The 20696-nt window shown below is 39.8% G+C and overlaps 1 protein-coding gene across 4 annotated transcripts in view; it reads right to left on the bottom strand.

Moving 5' to 3' along the window:
• Ttc17 (tetratricopeptide repeat domain 17) overlaps nucleotides 1-20696 on the bottom strand; it is a 115702-nt gene that overhangs the window by 52421 nt on the left and 42585 nt on the right. For all 4 annotated transcript variants that reach the window (XM_005364116.2, XM_005364117.3, XM_013352726.2 and 1 more), the window contains exons 12-16: nucleotides 18386-18501; nucleotides 18064-18229; nucleotides 16491-16568; nucleotides 16150-16374; nucleotides 13400-13586 (exon numbers count right to left, since the gene is read on the bottom strand). In XM_005364116.2, the coding sequence (XP_005364173.1) occupies nucleotides 13400-13586; nucleotides 16150-16374; nucleotides 16491-16568; nucleotides 18064-18229; nucleotides 18386-18501 (772 nt within the window). The remainder of the gene's footprint in view (nucleotides 1-13399; nucleotides 13587-16149; nucleotides 16375-16490; nucleotides 16569-18063; nucleotides 18230-18385; nucleotides 18502-20696) is intronic.

Here is a 20696-nt window from a genome sequence, read left to right as displayed (position 1 = left end):
GCACAGTAAAAACTGCTAGACTTCTTTAAAAAAAGTGGTGGCTTCCTGGTTCAGCAGCACAAATCGCTCTGGCTCTTTCGGGAGGTCTGGGAAATGAGCATTTAAATGGGTTTTGTGAACAGAGTATGGTAACTTGCTTAATGGCAACATAGACTGGCTGTGTGCCTGAAAATGGGGCAATGTACATGGCTCTTGGAGGCAGCAAACAGTTCCACTCTGCCATGTTGGACTGGGCGGGGCAAGCAGGCAGTGCTGTATTTGACCTAGCTATGCCACAGCTTAAGATTTTAAGAAGCGCTTAGCATTTTAAAAAGTGCTCCTGGACAGTAAAGGATTACAGATACACAATAAAGACAAATTCAGATAAAAAAGACCTTTAAATAAGACACAGTATGTTAAAAAATGTATATAGGCTTGGGAGAGAAAAGAAAAAGAGTATAGTTATAAAAAGAAGAAAATGGTTTTGAAAAAAATAAAACAAAGTCTTTAAAGAGACAGAATACAGACAGTCATAGATTAAAAGAAGTGAAAAAAATAAACCATGTAAAGATGGAATATACACAGAGAGTCTGAATTATGTATACTATTGTGTTTTCTTTGAATTTTTTGACTGCAGAGATACATTTGATTCTGGGGACTGCTAAGCTAAGCCAACATATATATTTTAAATGTATTTTGATTTCAAAATATGGCTCTAAGGGTATGCTGCTTTGGTAAAGAGGTTTTTCTTTTGTTTCCACAGAGGATGAGAACCTGTGGATTGCTTTCAGACTAACATGGTTTGATAAACCAAGAGCCCCTGAAAGGTCACCTTGAATACCCCTCAAAAAATTACTTTGCTAAATAACAGCAGGAAGCAGTTTGGAGAAAAACTACACCCATATTCCCAAATATTGTTTATGTTTGTTTACATTTAAAGGGGGATATGCTATAGAGATTTGCACTGGCCTGGATCCTGGTTTATTGATACAAATTTAAGGTCAATTTTGTTATACTGTGTATATATATTTTTGCTCTTGATTAAGGTATTGTGCAGCTCATTTAAAAATGTAATGTATAATTAAGAAATATAGATAAATAGAAAGTCATCTATAATAGTCAAGCTTGTCACCATGTTAGTTAGATTTTCTAGATGTACAGAGATGTATTTCAGATAGATAGGTATTCTTCAAACCTTTCAAAGATTACAGAATATGGCATTTAAAATGTTTAATAACTTAGGGTTTTTCATGACAATGAGATACATCTGCTCCTGGCAGCATCAAGCTACTTCAAGAGAAAGATGGGCATCAAAGAGGCTCCTTATGGAGTTGGCTAGCCATCTGGGCAAGAAACTGTTCTTGCCTGGACTACTTGATGAACTGGACATGCAGGACCCACAAAGAAATGACTGCTGAACTTGCCTAAGGGTGAGACGATCCTTTGGGGTTCCTGCTTCATGAAAGAGTCTGCTACTGCTAATGTAGGCAGAACTGTCTTTGAAATTTCCTGCTTCATGGAAAGGTCTGCTGGATACTATGGGCCTGTGGGCTAAAGATGGATGCTCCAATGGTACAGAAGAACTTTGGGTGACTGTCCAGGCAGCAAGATGTCTCTGTCAGTTCTAGAGTTTTGGAAGTTGCTTACAATGCACTCCTGTTTACTTAGGTAATATTATATCCTTCTGGAGTCTTTGATGGAGTTGAAGAAGTTATATAGTTTTCCTTAGCTATGATAAAAGATAAAGTAGATATAAATATTGTAACTGTGATTCTTGCTTGATACCTGTTTTGTTGTATGTAATTTTATTATGTTAAAGTTAAAACCTTCCTGTTTTTATTTAAACAGAAAAGGAGAGGTGATGTGGGGTTTCCCTCAGTATGCTATGATTACCATTAATGAATAAAGAAACTGCTTTGGACCTATAGCAGGGCAGAACTTAAGTTAGGCTGAGAACTAAATGGAATGCTGGGAGAATAATATAGTTTCTGTGTATTTATTTTGGGGCTGAGTGGCTGGGAACCAACAAGCGGCTTCCTCCAACAAACAGACACTCAAGTTATTCTATAATAGAGTGTTTAGAGCACAGTCCTGTAGACTTCAGTGACAGAGTTCTTCACTTCCTTCACTGCAGATCCCACTTGCAAGTGCTTTGGATTTGGAGGTGGGGAAGATAGGCTTTGACTGGGGCACGTCTACCTACTTGGGTACCAACAGCCAATGAGTATCCTTACTGGGTTTGCAGTGTCTTACTTCCACTCCATTATCTACTGTCCTATTCAGGAAGCACAAAGGCTGAGCATCAGCACTGACAGAGAAAGTACACATATCCAAACCTACACAGACAGGAGCACCCACAGGGCATATTCCTTTGTCATCTGTATTTGAAAATCTTATCCATTTCTTTTCCTAACAGACTTAATGTTTTATTCCCATCAGACCATAGAACTCAGTAGATGTCATCCAATAATCAAACCTGGGTTTAAATACACAGCACTCAATTTTTTAAAAGGTCTCGAAACTAGAAATTCATTTGTTTCCTATCATACAAAAAGCATTGCCAAAGATACAAGTCACTTTAAAAAAATGTCAAGGAGCCCTCTGCCAGTGAGGGATGGATACTGCATGTATGTGTAGTGTGTGTATTTTGTCAATAACCTTTCTGAAAGAGGAAGACTCATGCAAATGCCACTGTGTGAGAGCAAAGTTTTATGTCCTAGAAAATTTCTGTCAACACTGTCACAAGCTAGCGTTATCTGAGAAGAGGGAACCCTTGTAGAGAAAATGCTTCTATCAGATTGCCTGTAGACAAATCTGCAGGGCATTTTCTTGATTAGTGATTGATATAGGAAGGTGAGCTTCTGAAGACAATTTCAGCCTTGGCACAGGGTCCTGGCTTGAGTAAGAAAGCAAGCGGGGAAAATCAGGAGAAGCAAGCCAGTTAACAAAACTCTGCTTTGGGAAGTCAAGTTCCTGTCCTGACTTCCCTCCATTAGGGACAGTGATCAGGACACATGAATGGAAAAAAAGTACTTTCCTCCCCAAGTTGACTTTAGTTATGTTCTTCATCACAGCAACAGAAAGCAAACTAAGAAACTTAACATCACATGAGCTTAGCTGTCTACAAAAAAAAAAAAAAAAAAAAAAAAAAACCAGAGGTGAATGAAACCTTAAGATATAAGATGAGTCAAAGCCCAGTGAACTTGCCTAATAAACACTGAGTACACAGAAGCAGAAGCCAAGAGACTTGGGTACAAGTGCACTGACACTTCCTCAGAGTCACAGGAGGGCGAGGACACAGGCCCATCACCCTGCTCACCTCACTCTCAGCTCCTTTTCACTGTGCTCTGACAATTCAACTCTTTATCGTGCTGAGAAGCAACCACTGTTATCCCACTAAATCTTTGAGCAAGCATACTTGGATGTTTACTTGTATACTGTCCCTGTGCCATCTAGAGACGGCTTGGGTTCCTTTACGTTCCTGCTCTCCTTTCCACACTCTCTCCCTATAGAGAACTCAGGATTTTGAGATACAGTGAGCTCTTTCTTGCATCTTTCATTTCTCCCCTTTTATTTGATTTTCCTAAGGCAAATATGCTGCAATATATTCTATTTTTGTAAACATACAATCAAAACAAACATCCTCAATCTCACAATTATACCCTACTTTTTATACCCTCATAAAGCTTCTCATTCCATTTTCTCACTTTCTTCAAACCCCATTTCATAGAAAGTTTTAAAAGATTGCCAACAACCTCCAATGCTGGGTTTATCCTGCCTTCACCTGACTCAGCACCACAGGATGCTCCTACTGGTGTCTTGATTGCTCTTCTGAATACTCCTGACTTGTGGGTAAATACTCACCTTTACTCTTCCCTACTGTACTGTCTACTTCTTTCCAATTCTCCTGCATCTTCCCCTTGCCTAATGTAAGCTAAAATGCCTTACTAGTAATTGTTTATACATTCTCCATTCTATATCAGTTACTCAGGCACTTCCATAGAAGCTTGTTATGAAAAAAAACCCAGGTGCCTATGGCTCACAATTATGGTTTCTAGCCTGTCCTTCACTGACCATTATAATATTCATATAGCCAACTGTCAACATCTCATCTCCACTTGGTAATTCCTGAGGACATGCAAGCATAGTCTGTCTAGACACACAGCTCTGCTCCTCAGCCTGCTCACTCAATCTTCATGCCTCCATGAACTCGTACCAGCTGTTCGGGAGCTGACTTCCTTGCCTTCTCTGTCATTCTCCACAATCTCCTTTTATGGATGTTCTTTTATCCTAAACAGGATCATTTCTCCTGTGTCTGACTCAGGCCAATATTACTTTTAGGAACATGCGTGCACACATGTGTGTGCATGGGTATGTGTGTCTCTGTGTGTCTCTGCGTGTGTGTGCATATGTACACCCCTGAGCTTGCTGTGCAGGTAGAGGTGGAAAACAGAGGTTAACAATGGGAGACTTCTGTCCCCTTTATCTTATTTTTTGAGAAAGGGTCTCTCACTGAACCTGGAGCCCACTGGTTACTAGCTTGGCTAGCCCGTGAGCCTCTGGGATCCTGCTATATCTGCTTCAACACCACCCTCTGCCCCCAGTGCCAGAGTTAACAGATGTACACCACAGCACCTGGCTTTTATATGGGTGGTAGGGATCTGAACTCATGGCCTCAGGCTTAGGAAGCAAGGAGTTACTCTCTGAGCCATCTCCCAGCGTCTCTCATGGATTCTTTGGAGGTATCATCCTAAGTGGTCTTCAAGTCTCTACCCTCACCCCACCACAATCTATTCTTCACAGAAGAATCTCGTTAAAATGTAAATTCAGTCACTTTATCACTGTTCAAAACCTTCCAAATATCTTGCTTTTGAAATGAATCCTCCAGTTATTAAAACAACTTGCCACACAATAAACACGAGGCTCTTATCTTCCCTACATTTCTACTGCAAAGAAATCTGGTTATAAACTGTGTCTTCCTCGGCCAAGCCTTTGCAAAGACTAGTCTCTCTGTCTGAAGTCTTCTCCTGCTGTGTATGGGCACTGCATTGTCTCTGCCACCATGCCATTTCTTGGGTGGGATCCCCTGATGTGCTTGTGCTGTTCCCCCGCAGCAGCACTCTTATCCTAAATAGTTACACTCGCCATCCACTCTCCGTTTCTTTTTTTTAAAATTTATTTATTTACTTATTATGTATACAATATTCTGTCTGTATATATGCCTGCAGGCCAGAAGAGGGCACCAGACCTCATTACAGATGGTTGTGAGCCACCATGTGGTTGCTGGGAATTGAACTCAGGACCTTTGGAAGAGCAGGCAATGCTCTTAACCACTGAGCCATCTCTCCAGCCCCCCACTCTCCATTTCTTACAACTAGAATGCAAGTCCATACGAGATAAAGCCTTGGTGCTTGCTTTCCAAGTCCTACAATATTTCCTGGCACAAAGTATTAGCTGAATGAATAAATAAATAAACCACATGCAAGTTCTTTAGATGAAAGAAATCGAATGCTACTCTGTTGCTTAAAGATTATATTCACAGTCTGGTGAGATGGCTCATGTGTAAAGATGCTTGACATGCAACCGTAGTGACTTAGGTTTGATCCCGAGAACTCACCCAATGGTGTCATCTGAGCTCTGCATGGGTGTCATGGGACATGTGCCCCAATCCACCATATTATACATACACAATAGCAAATAAATAAATGAAATTTTGAAGAAAAAAAAGAGCATGTTTGCCATCACTGTTGTGGAACCAGCATTTGCTGAGCACACATGACAGCCTGGGTTCTATTCCCAGCACTGTGTGGGGATAAGGGGAGCAATAGATTATAGACACATCCACCACAGATCATTTATCATATTCACTTTTTCTTAGGTATTATTTGGCTTGGACTCTGTTTCTCCACTTCCTTTTGCTGGGAACTTACTCCAGGGCCTTGCACATTCTAGAGAGGCCCTTTGACACTCTACACTCCCAGCCCAGGTTAGTAATCTATACTGATAGGATGGATGGTCGTGGAAAGAACTTGTATAAGGGTCGGTAGGCTCCTTTCTCAAAAGAAATAAAAATTTTTTACATGTAGGACAAAAGGTTTTCATTATAATTTAAGAAGGCTTGGAATGGTGGTTCATTCCTATAAGCCCAGCCTTCAGGAGGATAAGGCCAGGGGATCACAAGCTTAAGTGCAGGCTGAGCTATACTGCAAGGCCCTGCCTAAGACTAAACAGTCAGGAGGTATTCACACATTGTCTTAGGGTTACTTTGCTGTGATGAAAACCAGGAGGAAGGAGCTTATTTAATCTTACAGCTTGTAGTTTATCATGCTGGGATATCAGGACAGGAACTCAAGGCAGAAACCTGGAGGCAGGAGCTGATGCAAGGACCACGGAACAGTGCTGCTTACTGGCTTGCTCCACATGGCTTACTCAGTGCTTTCCTACTGCACTGGCACTACTAGTCCACGGGTGGCAATGCCCACAATGGGTTTGCCCCCCCCCAATCAATCACTAATGAAGAAAATGCCCCTACAGACTTGCCTACAGCTGGACTTTAAGGGGACATTTTCTCAACTGAGAGTCCCTCTTCCCAAATGACTCTAGTTTGTGTCAAGCTGACATAAACCTAGTTGTGTCACATATCTTCACTGTTTTAACGCCACAAAATATAATTATACAGTGTCCTAAAAGACAAAAATATGTTAAAAGATTTAACTGAATTATTTCTGTGTGTGTGTGTAGGTCAGGACAACTTTGGGAGTTGGCTCTCTCCTTCCACCATGCGGGTCTTGAGTAATTCAATTCAGAGCATCATGTTTGAATGCCTTTACCCACTGAGCCATCTTGCCGGCCCCAGAGATAAAAATTTTGTTCATAAAATCTAAGTACTGGGAACATCCAAAGAAAAGCACTGCTTGTTGACTTAACACATGTACAGTTACCAGTTTCCATGCAAAACCCAAAGCAATTCACATGCAGCAAACTAATGCACAAGTCTTGAAAAACATGCGTCTTGTGTATGCTTGTAGGGAGGGCAGTTAGAGCTGTTCTCCATAATCTTCATAATCTACTGAAATCCATACTTTTCTGTATACACACATTTCTTGTAAGGGATGGCAACAAAAATGCAGGGATTATATTACTTTTATTAAACATCCGAAGAGTCAACAAACATGAATTCTACTACTATGGATGTGGTGGTGGTTTATTGTGTGTTTAAAAGCACGAAAATTAACGAATGAGTCAGATGGGCAGGAAGGCAGCGCTTGGGTTAGTTTCAGTTCTACTGACTGATCTTTGACCTGGGCAAATCATAACCTTTGTTTCTAGACCCATAAACTCACAGACTTTTTCTTATTCTTCCTTATCACATGGATGCATGTCAAAAGAATTATCTGGTAACTAACTAGAGTCCTTAAATTTTTTAAATTATTTTGTGAAAACAAATGGAGGTGGCCTAAATATATATTGAAGTTCTCCCCAAACTAGATCTATAAAAATATCTTAAAGACACACACACACACACACACACACACACACACACACACACACACACTTCCAGCCATCCTTGTGAAGAGATGGTGAAGCAGAGGCTCTCAACTGCAGGTGGCATATGCTGCAGAGTCTGCAGGAGGCAGCAACTTGCAACTGCTTTCTTTAAAATCTAAATTATAGAACACTGTGCACAGCAAGCCATAAATCTACAGAAATTCTGGCTGCAGAAAACAGACTAAAATCTTATAGAATGAAATGTTATAAAAGAGATGTTTATGTAAATGCATGTGATAAATGCAGAAATGCTGTAAGAAGAATACAAAGTCATCCACCTATACATTGCAAGCTACTAAAGTTCACATACACAATTTAGAAATTGTTGCAAAGGCTACTTGCTGTAGAACAATGGTCTGATATCCTGTAAAGTTTTTTAAGTTGTACTGGTTTAATAAAATGCCGATTGATCAGTAGCCAGACAGGAAGTATAGGTGGGATGACCGGAACAGGAGAATTCTGTGAAGAGGAAAGTCAGTCTACAGTTGACACAGAGGAAGCAAGATGAGACTGCCTGGCTGATAAAAGGTACCAAGCCATGTGGCTAACACAGACAAGAATTATGGGCTAATAAAGTTATAAGAGTTAATAAGAAGCCTGAGCTAACAGGCCAACTAGTTTATGAATAATGTAGACCTCTGTGTGTTTCTTTGGGCCTGAATGGCTATGGGCTCTGGAGGGACAGAAACCTTCCGTCAAAAAAATGGCACCAACATGGACAGCTAAACCCACTTAAAACCTGAGAGAGTTTGGGAAGTAATTCTAGACACAAAAGAACAGAGTTAAGCACGGTTTCTTGGTAGCAGCATTTTCTCACATGGGCTCTGTTTGCAAGAGGCAAGTGTGTCTCATTTAAGAGAGACTTCCTGACTCAGCTTTAGCTGCAAAAACCTTGCAGCCCTTTTAAGAGGACCCACCAGCAAACACTTAAATGGTGTTGATGAATAGCCAATAGCATGCTTCTTGGTGGTGGCAGGAACCTTGAAACTCCATACAGCTCTGGCAATAAACATGGCCAGTACCTCCGCCATGAGGCTAGACTCTCAGAAAGCTAAAGAATGGGGTGGATCCAGTCGTCAAACTGATGGCTTTAATTCTTGCCATATCAACTAGCAAATTAAAGATCATGTGGTCAGAAAAAGAGAGATATACAGTAAAGATAGAGTCAGATGAGAAAAAAAAAACCTCTAAATGGTTTAGAGTGTTATTAAAAATATATGTAGGCTTGGGAGAGAAAAGAAAAAGGATGAAGTCCTTAAAAAGAGAGAAGGGGGGAGAAAGAGGGAGAAGGAGAGGGAGAGGGAGAGGGAGAGGGAGAGGGAGAGAGAGAGAGAGAGGGGTTGGGTGTGGTGGCACACACTTTTAATCCCAGCACTTGGGAAGCAAACAGGCAGATCTCTCTGAGTTCAAGGACAGACTGGTCTACAGAGTGAGTTCCAGGACAGTCAAAGATACACAGAGAAACCTTGTCTCAAAAAACCAAAAATTAAAAATAAAAATAAAAGAAATAGAGTTTAAAATAAAGCCATGCAAAGATGGAAAATACCCAGAGAATCTGGATACTGTATGTTACTGTGTTTTCATTGAATGGTTTGATGGCTGAGGAAGGAACAGCTGCTAAGACATTTGATTACAAATGCTGCTGGATTAATATAGCATATATATTTTGAAAGTGCTTTGACTTCAAAATTTAAGTCAAAATATATGTTAATTTGGACAAGAAGTTTTGCTTTTGTTTCCACAGGAAATGAGAGGCTGTGGATTCATTCTGGGTTAAGAATCAGGTTTGATCAAGGAAGAACCCCTGAAGAAATTTTCAATAGCAGCAGATGGCCCAGATGTCTAAGTTCTACTTCCAGAACAGTTTCAAGACTGCTGGCTGAGCTGATCAAACCTCATAGAATACAGTCAGGACTTGATCATAACTCTCAATTTTCTTGCCGGGCGGTGGTGGCACAGGCCTTTAATCCCAGCACTCGGGAGGCAGAGGCAGGCGGATCTCTGGGAGTTCGAGGCCAGCCTGGTCTACAAGAGCTAGTTCCAGGACAGGAACCAAAAAAGCTACGGAGAAACCCTGTCTCGAAAAACAAAAACAAAAAAAGAGAAAAAACTCAATTTCCTTTAGGTCCCTATAAGATTATCAGCACCCACAATCAGCATGGAGTAGCCTAGAAAACTATGCCCACATTCCCAAAAAATGGATTATAGATTTTTGTCTTTGTTTAAAATGTTGGTTGCAAGTTGTTACGGACAATGGTTAGGAAAAAAGCTAAACATAGGACATTCAATTCAGAGTTCTTGTTTTAAAAAAAAGAAGGGGGGAAAAAAGAAGAAGGGGTTGCTGTGAGACAATGATTTTTTTTTTTTTTTTGGTTTTTAAGTTGTACTGGTTTAATAAAATGCTGATTGGCCAGTAGCCAGATAGGAAGTATAGGTGGGATGAACAGAACAGGAGAATTCTGTGAAAAGGAAGAGTCAGTCTACAGTCGACACAGAGGAAGCAAGATGAGACTGCCTGGCTGATAAAAGGTACCAAGCCACGTGGCTAACACAGACAAGAATTATGGGCTAATATAAGTTATAAGAGGTAATAAGAAGCCTGAGCTAATAGGCCAACAACTTTATTATTAATATAGATCTCTGTGTGGGACTGAACGGCTGTGGGCCCTGGCAGAAACCTTCTGTCAACAACTACTGAATATGTATTATAAAGAAACTTGCCTAAAATTTTAAGATATTCTGATTTTATGTATGAATTATTCTGTAGAATATCTATTCACAGCTTCTAAATATCTAGTGTTAGGTAAATACATGTCTTGGTGCATTGGTGGTAAGCCATTGTTGAAGACATCACATACTTGGGTCAAAGAAAAGTACTGATCTGGAAGCATCAACACTGCTGGCTAGCCTAAATAGTTCTGGAAGGTGCTATGCATGCTTCCAGAGGAGAGAAGTAGTCCTCAGTCCTCCTAAGCTGTGAACCTTGTGCACCACAATGACTGGCCTGGTAAGACATGCCTGCTAGTGCAATGGTGCCAGGAATGTTGTGGGAGGAACCAACCATTTTCCGATTAGATTTAAGGCCTGATCCAATGAAACCCAAACCTGGCACAATTATTGGGCCAAAACCCTATGACTAAGTAGACCATAGGCCCTAGGAGAGAATCTAGTACTATTATTCTGCTAAATGGACACATTTTCAAACCTCTCCTAAAGATTTATCATTGTATCCGTAGACGAAGGTATCTCTTAACCCTCATCAGAGAAACTTCTATTTACAGTACATAATGATCAACACAGAGAACTACAACTAGCCGAGACACATACACTATACTCCCTGCTTCAAAGACTCAGGGATCATTGTGGAAGGAGAGTGGAAAGAGTACTAGTCAAAAAGAGTAGATGGCTACAAGGAAACAGTGTCTTCTGGATGTAGCAGGGCAGCTATACATCTGATGTGGTTGTGACAGCATTCACAAGATCCGTGCAAACCTAAACCAGATAAAATAGCAGCATAAAAAGAGGAGTTGCGTCAAGTTCTACTTCCTAGTCAAAGAGCTGCTCAGAGAGAAAGGGTCAGTTCTTTCTAAGAGTATAGCCGCTGAAAAGTTGGCCATGCTCTAGTGGAAGGACACACACCCAAGAATATGTGGACAGCATAAATTGGCCTTGATGTGGGATGGGGCACAAAGGGAAGAGAGAGTGGCTCTGAGACAAGTTGGAGGGGGGAGGGTGAATATGATCACAATACATTTTACAAAATTCTCAAAGAAATAATAAAAACCTTTGAAAATCCAACCTTTTAAGTCTTCCTTTATAAAACACCTGAAGTGAGTTTGTTAAAATAATACATAAAGAAAAATTCAGTAGTAAAATTCACTCAGTGTGATCACTGAGATTCACATCTAGGAATACTGGGGTAATGCCATGGTTAGACATTTTTCTGTTCACACGCTCACCATCTCAATATTGACTAACTGGGAGAGCCTGTTCTAGTAATCAGGGCGAAGGCTTCATGACTTACACAGTTAGTTACTTAGTGGAAAAGGATTAATCTTGTCCAGTTTTTGCTCATGAGTTCTCTCTGAAAGAACAATAGCAGTTCATCTTTCAAGTTAAATTGTTTTCTTTCATAGTTATATTGAACCTGAGGATATCATGGAGATAATCTAGACTAGCAGATGCTCCACATCTGATAAAGATGTGTCTCACATCACTTGTTCCTAGACAAGTTAGGCTCTTGGGGGACAAGCCCATCACAACTAAATTCCTTCTGTTTACAAGAGTGACAGAGGAATAAAGTGTAAGAAACAAAAACAAAACCAACAAAAACCTGAACACAAGTGTGTATCATTAACGCAAACGGAAATAATTTTCAGAGGAAGGCCACCAATATGTATAAACTTCCAGGAACCAAACTGTTAAGAGAGGTGAGAGAAGAAGGCAAGGACGTGAGTTTTTCCTAATAAAAGACTCTTAGCGAGGAGAACAAGGCTCTTCTGGGTAAATGAAGAAGAACCAAACGCTCCCTTAGAAAGCTCTGAATACCCGGTATTTACTATAAATTTCTTTTAAATTACATTTTTATTTAATGCACACGTGTGTGTGTGTGTGTGTGTGTGTGTGTGTGTGGTCACACATGTGGAGGGTGGAGGACAACTGGCGGGAGCTGGTTCTCTTCTTATACCATGTGCATTACAGGCACTGAACTCAGGTCTTTGGGATTGGTAGCATGTGCCTTTCCCTACTGAGCCATCTCAATGGTCTTACTATAAATTTCTAAAGGCTTACTTTTACCCAGTTATCTATTATAACATAAATATCTCACTTAATTCTCTCAGCAAGTATGTGACAGTTTTTATTGTCTTTCATTGCAAAGGTAATGATATGTTTTTTTTGTAGGGCAGAGTATGGCCCAGGCATGAATCTGTGTAATTCTAGTGTTGGCCACATGACTATTCCTTACTAAAATATTGTCCAGGCCTTCCGTATTCATGAGAACTCCAATTCATACCATGCTATTCATGAGAACTCCAATTCATACCATGCCCAACACTGATACGCATCTGACCTATGTTATTATGCTGCTGACAGAGTTTGGTATTTAATAATGCAAGAACATTTATTCCCAATTCCATTACCATCCGGAGGCAGTCTGGTAAAGAGAATCAGGGAAATCAGTTTCTGTCTTAAGCCTATTATAAATCATCTAAGTCAGGTCACATAAACTGGGTGTCAATTTGCTCAATTTTTAATATCCAAATTGAAGGAACTGGAATGGCAGCCCTTTGCCTAAGCGTTACACTATAATCTGGACATCAGTGGACGTCCATTGCTGCTCTACCCAGCACCTGCTAGGTGCTGCAGATCCACACACATGTAAACTGCTTCTGTCATAGTTCAAAGACTGACTGTGAAATAAACAATCTTCTCCTTACAGTGAAGGTTACTGGCGTTCATGTAACTTTTAGAAAGGTTTCATGCTAGTTCTACTGAGGAAGATAACCTTAAAGAGAAAGGACACTGTGATGTCACAAGTGGTTACTGTGAAAGTGCAGGAAAACTGAGCCTACTCTAAAAGGTAAGAGTTGTTTTCAGGAACTAAGTATGTAGAACTATGCTCATGACACATGCTGAGCTTCATGAGTTTCCTTTACTATGAATACCAGTTATGGTTAAACAGAAATTTTATGGTTAAACAGAGAGAAGACACATAACCTCCCAATTTTACTGTATATTTTAGCCAGCATTTCTTAACCCGGAATTAGCTTTCTAGAATCCTGAGGAAGTTTCTAAACCATCTCCGTTCTTGCAATCATGACAAAAGCACTGGTTGAGCTCCTAATTGTTCTGGCATTTAACAGGTGCTTACCACTACAGACAGAAGAGGTGATGTTGTACAGAAAAGGGTAAAACTGCATGCAGCGGATCAGTTTCAAGCTGCTCTCACACTCTGGGCATTTGGTAGTTAACTTCAAGGCCCGCCTGAAGGCTTCAAGTGCCCCGCTGACATTCTTCAGAGCAAGGTAAGCATTTCCCAGGCTCAAAAAGGTCAGGGGCTGAGAAGATAAGAAAAAAAAAATCAGCAGAATGTAAATGAACTGCTGTGTTTTGAGAAGCAGAAAACCTTCACAGTATACTTCTTTGAGCCTTTCTTAGGCTGCTCTGTAAAGGTTACTGCTAACCTGTCCATGTTATTCACACCAGCCCACTCTAAACTGTGCAACAGACATAACTGGATCCTTAACAAAGATTAAAAACTACTAAAAGTTGTAACTAGTCTTAAATGTAACGTAATGAATTTCATATTACATATTAATATATCCTGGTAACTGCTACTCAACCCAATATATAAAACAAATAGAATGTCTCCAGTATCCCAGAGGTTCCCCACCTAAAGAAACCATTGTTGAGATATTGTGACTTCTACCACCACACATCAACTTTGCCCTTCGTGAAGTTCACAGGAATGGAATCAAACAGTGAGTTCTCTAACATGTACATACAAAACATATTGCTCATAGCAGCTTCTTTTGCTTAATCTAGGATTAGTTCATGTTCCTAAACTGGGCCTATAGTACATGCCTACGATCCCAGCAATTGAAAGTCAGAGGCTGAGGGCATTGTGAGCTTTGAGGCCAGTTTGGACTACCACAGTGAGATCATCTTAGAAAACAAAACATTTTTATTAAAAGACTAAAAAATGTTAAGACAAGGAAGTGGCATTTTGAAATAAGGTAACCAGTTTTATAAATGGTAGTTCTTAGGCAATACACCATTAGTAAAGTGTGAGTGGTCAGCATCCCCAGGCTCAAATCTGAGCTGGTAGGCCCTGGTGCCTTTCAGTCTTTGGGAACATTAACTCATTTACAAAGGGAGAAATCCACCTCCTAGGCTGTTCTGCTGATAAAATGGACTATTCTATGTAAAACACCTGGAGGGTACCTGGCTCTAGGAGAAAAAAAAATCTCGTATAAGAAAGCAAATGATGTGCCCAGTTCGGGTGAAGACATAATGAGGATTTGTAGCTCTTGCTTATGATCATATGTATGGGCCCAAACTTTTTGCTGGACTCTCTGGCTATGTAACTGATAACCACAGTTATCAAGATATTTTCTCTTTCACTGACTTACTAATTAATTTCAGTGCTAAGATAGTTACCTGGAATACAGAAAAGGCTCTGGTAGAAACCATTATTAACAATAGTTATTAAGACTGTCAGCTACCTAGTAAGTCATGGTAGCAATCCAATCTATGGATTAGTCTTTTTTTTTTTAAACCATTTAAAACTAGATAGTGACAGTTTTTTAATTGCAGTAAGCTTTAAGGTTCACTATGAAATACTTGTAATTCCTGGTTCTAGGTGAGTATTCCCAAATGCTGACGCTGGGTAGGGAGTGTTGGTAAGGTATATTTTTGCTACACTCATTCTGATTCACTGATTTTCTCTTTACCTTGTAGAAGTACCATAGCACTTCATAACTAAAATTTACTTATAATTTTAAATACAGAAAGACAAGTGTTTTTTTTTTTTTCTTCAGAAAAATGTTCCGTAGCTGCTTTAGCTGGTAGCAGCAGCAAGTGAACACAGGAAGAATTATGGACCACAGCAGCACAGGGCCTTCCATGGGTATGCCTTCTTCATCACACCCTGGCATATGCGTATCATCTATTCTCACTGTACCTTGTCTGCTACAGAGCAAGCACTAGATAATAACTGATGGACTTACTAGCAACCTGACCCGCTGGAAAGCATAGAAATTAAAAAATTATGCTTAAAATTCAGTTGTAAATTTATGAACACTCAATAGGTAACATCCTATATTTAGAAATTTAGTTTTAGAATACCTTAAAGAAATCTGAGCTACTTATACCCTTGTCTTGTAAAGGATTCTCTGAAGATAAAATACATAATCATTTAGGTGTTAGGAAAGGCAACTTAATTGTGTGTGTATTACAACTGCATTTCATCAAAAATTAATGTGATAAATCAATAAGATGAATTATAATGTGGCACCTTAAAAATAAGAACTAAACATAACAAAGCAGTCATATTGGGCATGTTCTACCACTGAGTTCCAGTTCCAGTTCCTTATTATCTCTTACCAAAACACTGTTTAGCTGTGCTTTGTCTCAGATGACATAAATATATTTATAAATCAAAAAACTCCATCTGTAAAATGCACGATACTGAGCAAGGTACATTCAGAGATGAGGGGATAAAATAAGAGCAGGTGTTGCAGACTGACATAGAAAGTGACAGTATATTTTCATAGTTGCAGAATTTTTATTTACATGCAAGCTTTAAAAAAAGCCAACTGAGAACTGTTAATTTCATTCATTTAAAGAAAAAGGCTAGCATGATGGTACATGGCTGTAATCTGGGGTCACGAGGATGAGGCAGGGGAATTGTGAACTGAGGAGAGCTCTGGCTATAGCCTGGCCTGTCTCAAAATAAATAAATATCAAAGTAAAATGTATTTTTTTTGAACTATGAAAACTCTACCCTGAAAAGCAAACCTGACCGTTTTTATACCCCTCCTAGACACAAACAAGTGCACTCTGTAAACAAGCTGTTCTCACAGCTCGCGGCTGTAAGATGGTAAGAAAGGAGTGTCTCACCTCGGAGCTGTTGACAACCAGTGCTTGCAGGAGCAGCTTAGTAGCATCAAGATGAAGACCGTAATGAATCAAAAGGTTGGCCAGGTTGACAAGAGGAATGTCCTGGTACTGAAGCGGAGCTAAATTCAAAGCCCTCTGAAGGCAAGCGATAGCGAAAGTGCTGTTTCCCACAGCTCTCCAGTACAATCCTGCTTCATTCAGAATGAGCCAGATTGGAGCATTTGGCTGAGAATGTCAAAGTACAGTACTCGTTCTAAATAGAATCTTTAACAAATACATTAAAAACTTTAATTACACTTAGTAAGTATTTAAGCTTTAGATACCGTAAACAAATGACTTACCTTGTTAATAGCATGAAATAAAAAAGACCCAATTTCTTCTTCTGGGACAGTATAGTTTTTAATACGGGAAAGCAAAATCTGAAAATATCAAAAGAAAGACTGACTCAATTGAAAATAACAGGGAAGGCATTTGGAAGAATCTCTATGATAGCAATCTTTAAATGAGTGCCTCAAAATTTTATTTATAAATAAATTTATTTATATATTATTTATTATTTTATGAATAAATAAAATGAATTTATTTATTCATTGTGCATGACTGTGTATATGTCTTGTGTATGTTCCTGTATATATATGTGTATGTGGAGGTGAGAGGTCGATGCAGAGCGTCTTCCTCTCCTCTGTCACTCTCAGTCTTAGTGAACCTGGAACTCACTGATTTGCTAGACTAGCTGACCAGTAAATGCCAGGGGTTCTGCTGCAGTCACCCATCCCTAGAAAATGGGAGATTATAAACTCAGTGTTTTACGGAGGTCCCCACACTTGTGCGGCAAACATTAAACCCACTGTGGCATTTCCCCAAGAACATTACTCATGTATAACCATATATGCAGGAGTTTATTAACATACAACAAGTAATCATCAGCTCACATATATGCTCTAGTGTCCGCCAATTATGAAAGTTAAAAGATTTACATACATTCTCTGTTTCTGTCTGTCTGTCTCTCTTTCTAGTAAGTGTACAGAATCTAAGGAGCAATTCTGCAGAATCAACAACAGGCACTACTGGGTATACTAAAACTCTGCACTCGTCCCAAGCTGGAAAGGACCAGAGCTCAATCCAGCAACTTTATCTTCTGCAGTGTTTGTGTACTTGTGAGCCACTCTAAAGAAACGTTGTGCCTTAAAGCATGTTTTGTGTTCTAACAACCAACAACAATACCTGGTAAACAATCACTTCTCTGCTCTAGTGAATGTGCACTCAGTTTAAAATGACGGCACCAAATTAGTTGTCATGGTCTGTTTTTCCACAGAAAGATACTGCTTTGATTTGTGTTTTAGAGTAGTTACATTTGTTAAAATATGATAATATACATATTATCTCTGGAGAACACATCTATCTATGTTAACAAAGTACTCTTAGTCATACACAACTAATAAGATCTAAAGGAAATAGTATTAACAGAATTTATTCATAATTTTGCTGGATGGCTATCAAATTAATAGATTCCCAAGGACCTCACGTAGGTCCGAGGCAAATAACAACGTCAGAGAGCAGGAGAACTTTCAAGCTTTCAATTCCCGAGGCAGCTGAGAGGACACAAAGCTAAGCTGAAATAGTCAGGACGGCCTCCATTGAACAGAGTTCTATGTCTCGCGTCTTCAGAGCTCTCTGGTTAGAGGCACTGACAGTGCTCAGCCGGACTCCATACACTGCTCCCCAGGGAGCATTTCTTGCTGCTCTGTGGTTAAGAAGCACGGCTGACATCTCAGTCATCTCATGAATTCTGAATGCTACTTTAGTTTCTCAGACTGAAAACTAAGCACCTCCTTCAAGTTTCTGTTCCATCTAAGAGGCTTCCAAAGTCACCCAGAGTGGACGGCAAGAAACAGCAGCCTAAGTGAGCCTTACTTTGCGGGCATGGTCATCGGGTATTTTGGCTTTCAGATCCATGCGGACCTCTAATTCTTTGACTAAGTAGGACAGAGTGTGGCTTTTTCTGGAATCAGTTATGGAACAGTCAGGGGTTTTGGCCTCTTCTTCTGAAGAATAATCAGCATTGGTCAGTTCGTGGATCCTGGAGTAAGAAAAAGGAAAAAGATTCATATTTTCAAAGTTTGGGTGAGTTCAAGACAAAGACTTAACCTTTCAAGTCCAAGGCTGGTGCTCTCAAAGAACCGCCAGGAGACAATCATGCAGAATCAGGTGCTTTGCCAAATCCACCAGCACTTGCCTGAGTCCTTTGTTTTCTGGAGGCAGAAAGTATGTTGGCAATTCTCCACCAAGGGGGACTCTGGGATAGCTGTCTCTACAATCGGCTCTTTTAGGCCAAAGAATATGTTGTTTATCCTATGAAAGAAACAAATCTTGTCATAGATTATTTTAGACTCACCATTTCTACATGGTAAATGAACTGTCAAAAGAATCAGGCATTCTAGGGGCTGGAACAATGTTTCAGAGGACCCATGTTTCATTCCCAGCATCCACATGGCTGCTCACAACTATTTCTAACTCCAGTTCCAGGGAATCTGAAGCCCTCTTTTGATCTACATAGGCCACTTCACACATGTAATACACATATATGCAAGCAGACAAAACATTCATATACATAAAAATAAGAAAACAAATCTAAAAATATTAAAAAAATAATTTAGGTATATGTGGTAGCTTGACTAAGAATGACTCCATAGAGTCATATATTTGAATGCTTAGTCACCAGGTAGTGACATTTGAAAGGACTAGAAGAATTAGGATTAACGGCCTCGTTGAAGGATGTATATCATAGGGGGGTGATTTTGAGGCTTTAAAAGCCCATGCCAAGCCCAGTGTCTTTCTCTCTGCTTGAGGATTAGGATGCTAACTCTTAACTATTTCTCCAGCACCATTCTTGCCTGCTGCCGTGCTCCCTCCTAGGATGATAATGGACTAAATCTCTGAAATTGTGAGCAAGCCCCCACTTAAACGTCTTCTTTTATAAGAGTTGCTTTGGGGGCTGGAGAGATGGCTCAGTGGTTAAGAGCATTGCCTACTCTTCCAAAGGTTCTGTGTTCAATTCCCAGCAACCACATGGTGGATCACAACCATCTGTAATGATGTCTGGTGCCCTCTTCTGGCCTGTAGACATACACACAGACAGAATATTGTGTACATAATATATAAATAAATGAAAAAAAAAGAGTTGCTTTGGTCATGGTGTCTCTTCACAGCAGTAGCAGAGTAACTAAGACAGTATACAAGAATGGCTGAACAAAAAAGTAATATTTTCAAATAAATGTGGGCACTCTGGATGATTTTACAATAGTCCTTCTACCAGATTTGTAGTCTGACTTATTCTATTTGTTTCCCCACAGACTAACTGTATGCAAGGCAGGCGTATGTATGTCAGCTAAGGCACGGAAACACAAGGACAGACTGGCAGCATTACTAGAAAGAAGAGCAAGACTCAGCCTCATATGAACAGAAAGCCTTGCTGTTCCAGTTGCTGATGGATCCCATAAAATTTTCAAATGAAACCAATAATGTGCTTGGCACCATAAGAGGAAGGAAATATGTCACTAGGAAAGTCATTGGTCACTTATGGTCACCTGAGCCTGAAGTTTAGCCTATCTATCTCCGAACTCTGTATAATAATGGTACATGCTTTGGAGGTGCAGCTTGTAACTTGCACCTGAAAGCATATATAATCTCCTAATATTGCAAAACAAACAAACCCCAACCAAAAAATCTTTGTTCAAATGTCAAAACTTGATAATCCTGTTTCAGCTTCCCAACAATTCCTTTAGAAATTTGTAAAATGTTCATTTTTCTACATATAAATGACTATAGTAAAGGCCTACTAATCCAAACTTTAAGGATTTTGTATTATATAATGATTAAACCTAATGACTGAATTGTTAGAATAAAAAATAGCCAATTAAATTCTGAAATTTGAGTGGTGAATAAAACGTACACATTTTTGTCCTCATGCTCTGGATAACATACAATTTCTTCATGGTAGCCTAGAAATGTATTTACGAATGCATTTACTGTACGCATCTTGTACTAGCATAAAGCTTCAAGAGGGCAAGAAGTTATCTACTATGTCCTAGTATCAGCCTAGCATCCAGTACTGACTGAATAAGTAAAGAAGACACAGGCTAGAAATTATACCCAGCATATAAAACTGGAATCAGGGTTTTTATCTGCCCCAGTGGATGATGAGGAACTCAGCAAAGATCTTCCTGACTCAATTCCCTAACAGAATGCCTTCCATTTAATAGTAAGTTTACTCAGTGTGTGCTACATGAGGCTGGACAGTGTCGGGGGCCACACTAACCACTGCAGTAGACAGCCACATCTTAATACTATGCCCACATTCCCAAAAAATGGACTATGGATATTTTCCTTTTTTTTTTTTTTTTAAAAGAGGGGGAAGTGGTGCAGGAGAATCGTCTGTATTCTGTCAATCATGATTGTGACTCGAAAAGCAGGGGATAAACCCGGACTCTCTGAATATGGCGGACAATGAGGGCTGCTGAGAAGCCAAGGACAATGGCACTGGGTTT

Source organism: Microtus ochrogaster, assembly GCF_000317375.1.
Source record: "Microtus ochrogaster isolate Prairie Vole_2 chromosome 14 unlocalized genomic scaffold, MicOch1.0 chr14_random_1, whole genome shotgun sequence".
Classification (NCBI taxonomy): Eukaryota; Metazoa; Chordata; class Mammalia; order Rodentia; family Cricetidae; genus Microtus; species Microtus ochrogaster.
Note: the sequence above shows the minus strand (reverse complement) of the source record. Positions and strands in the feature narration are given on the sequence as shown.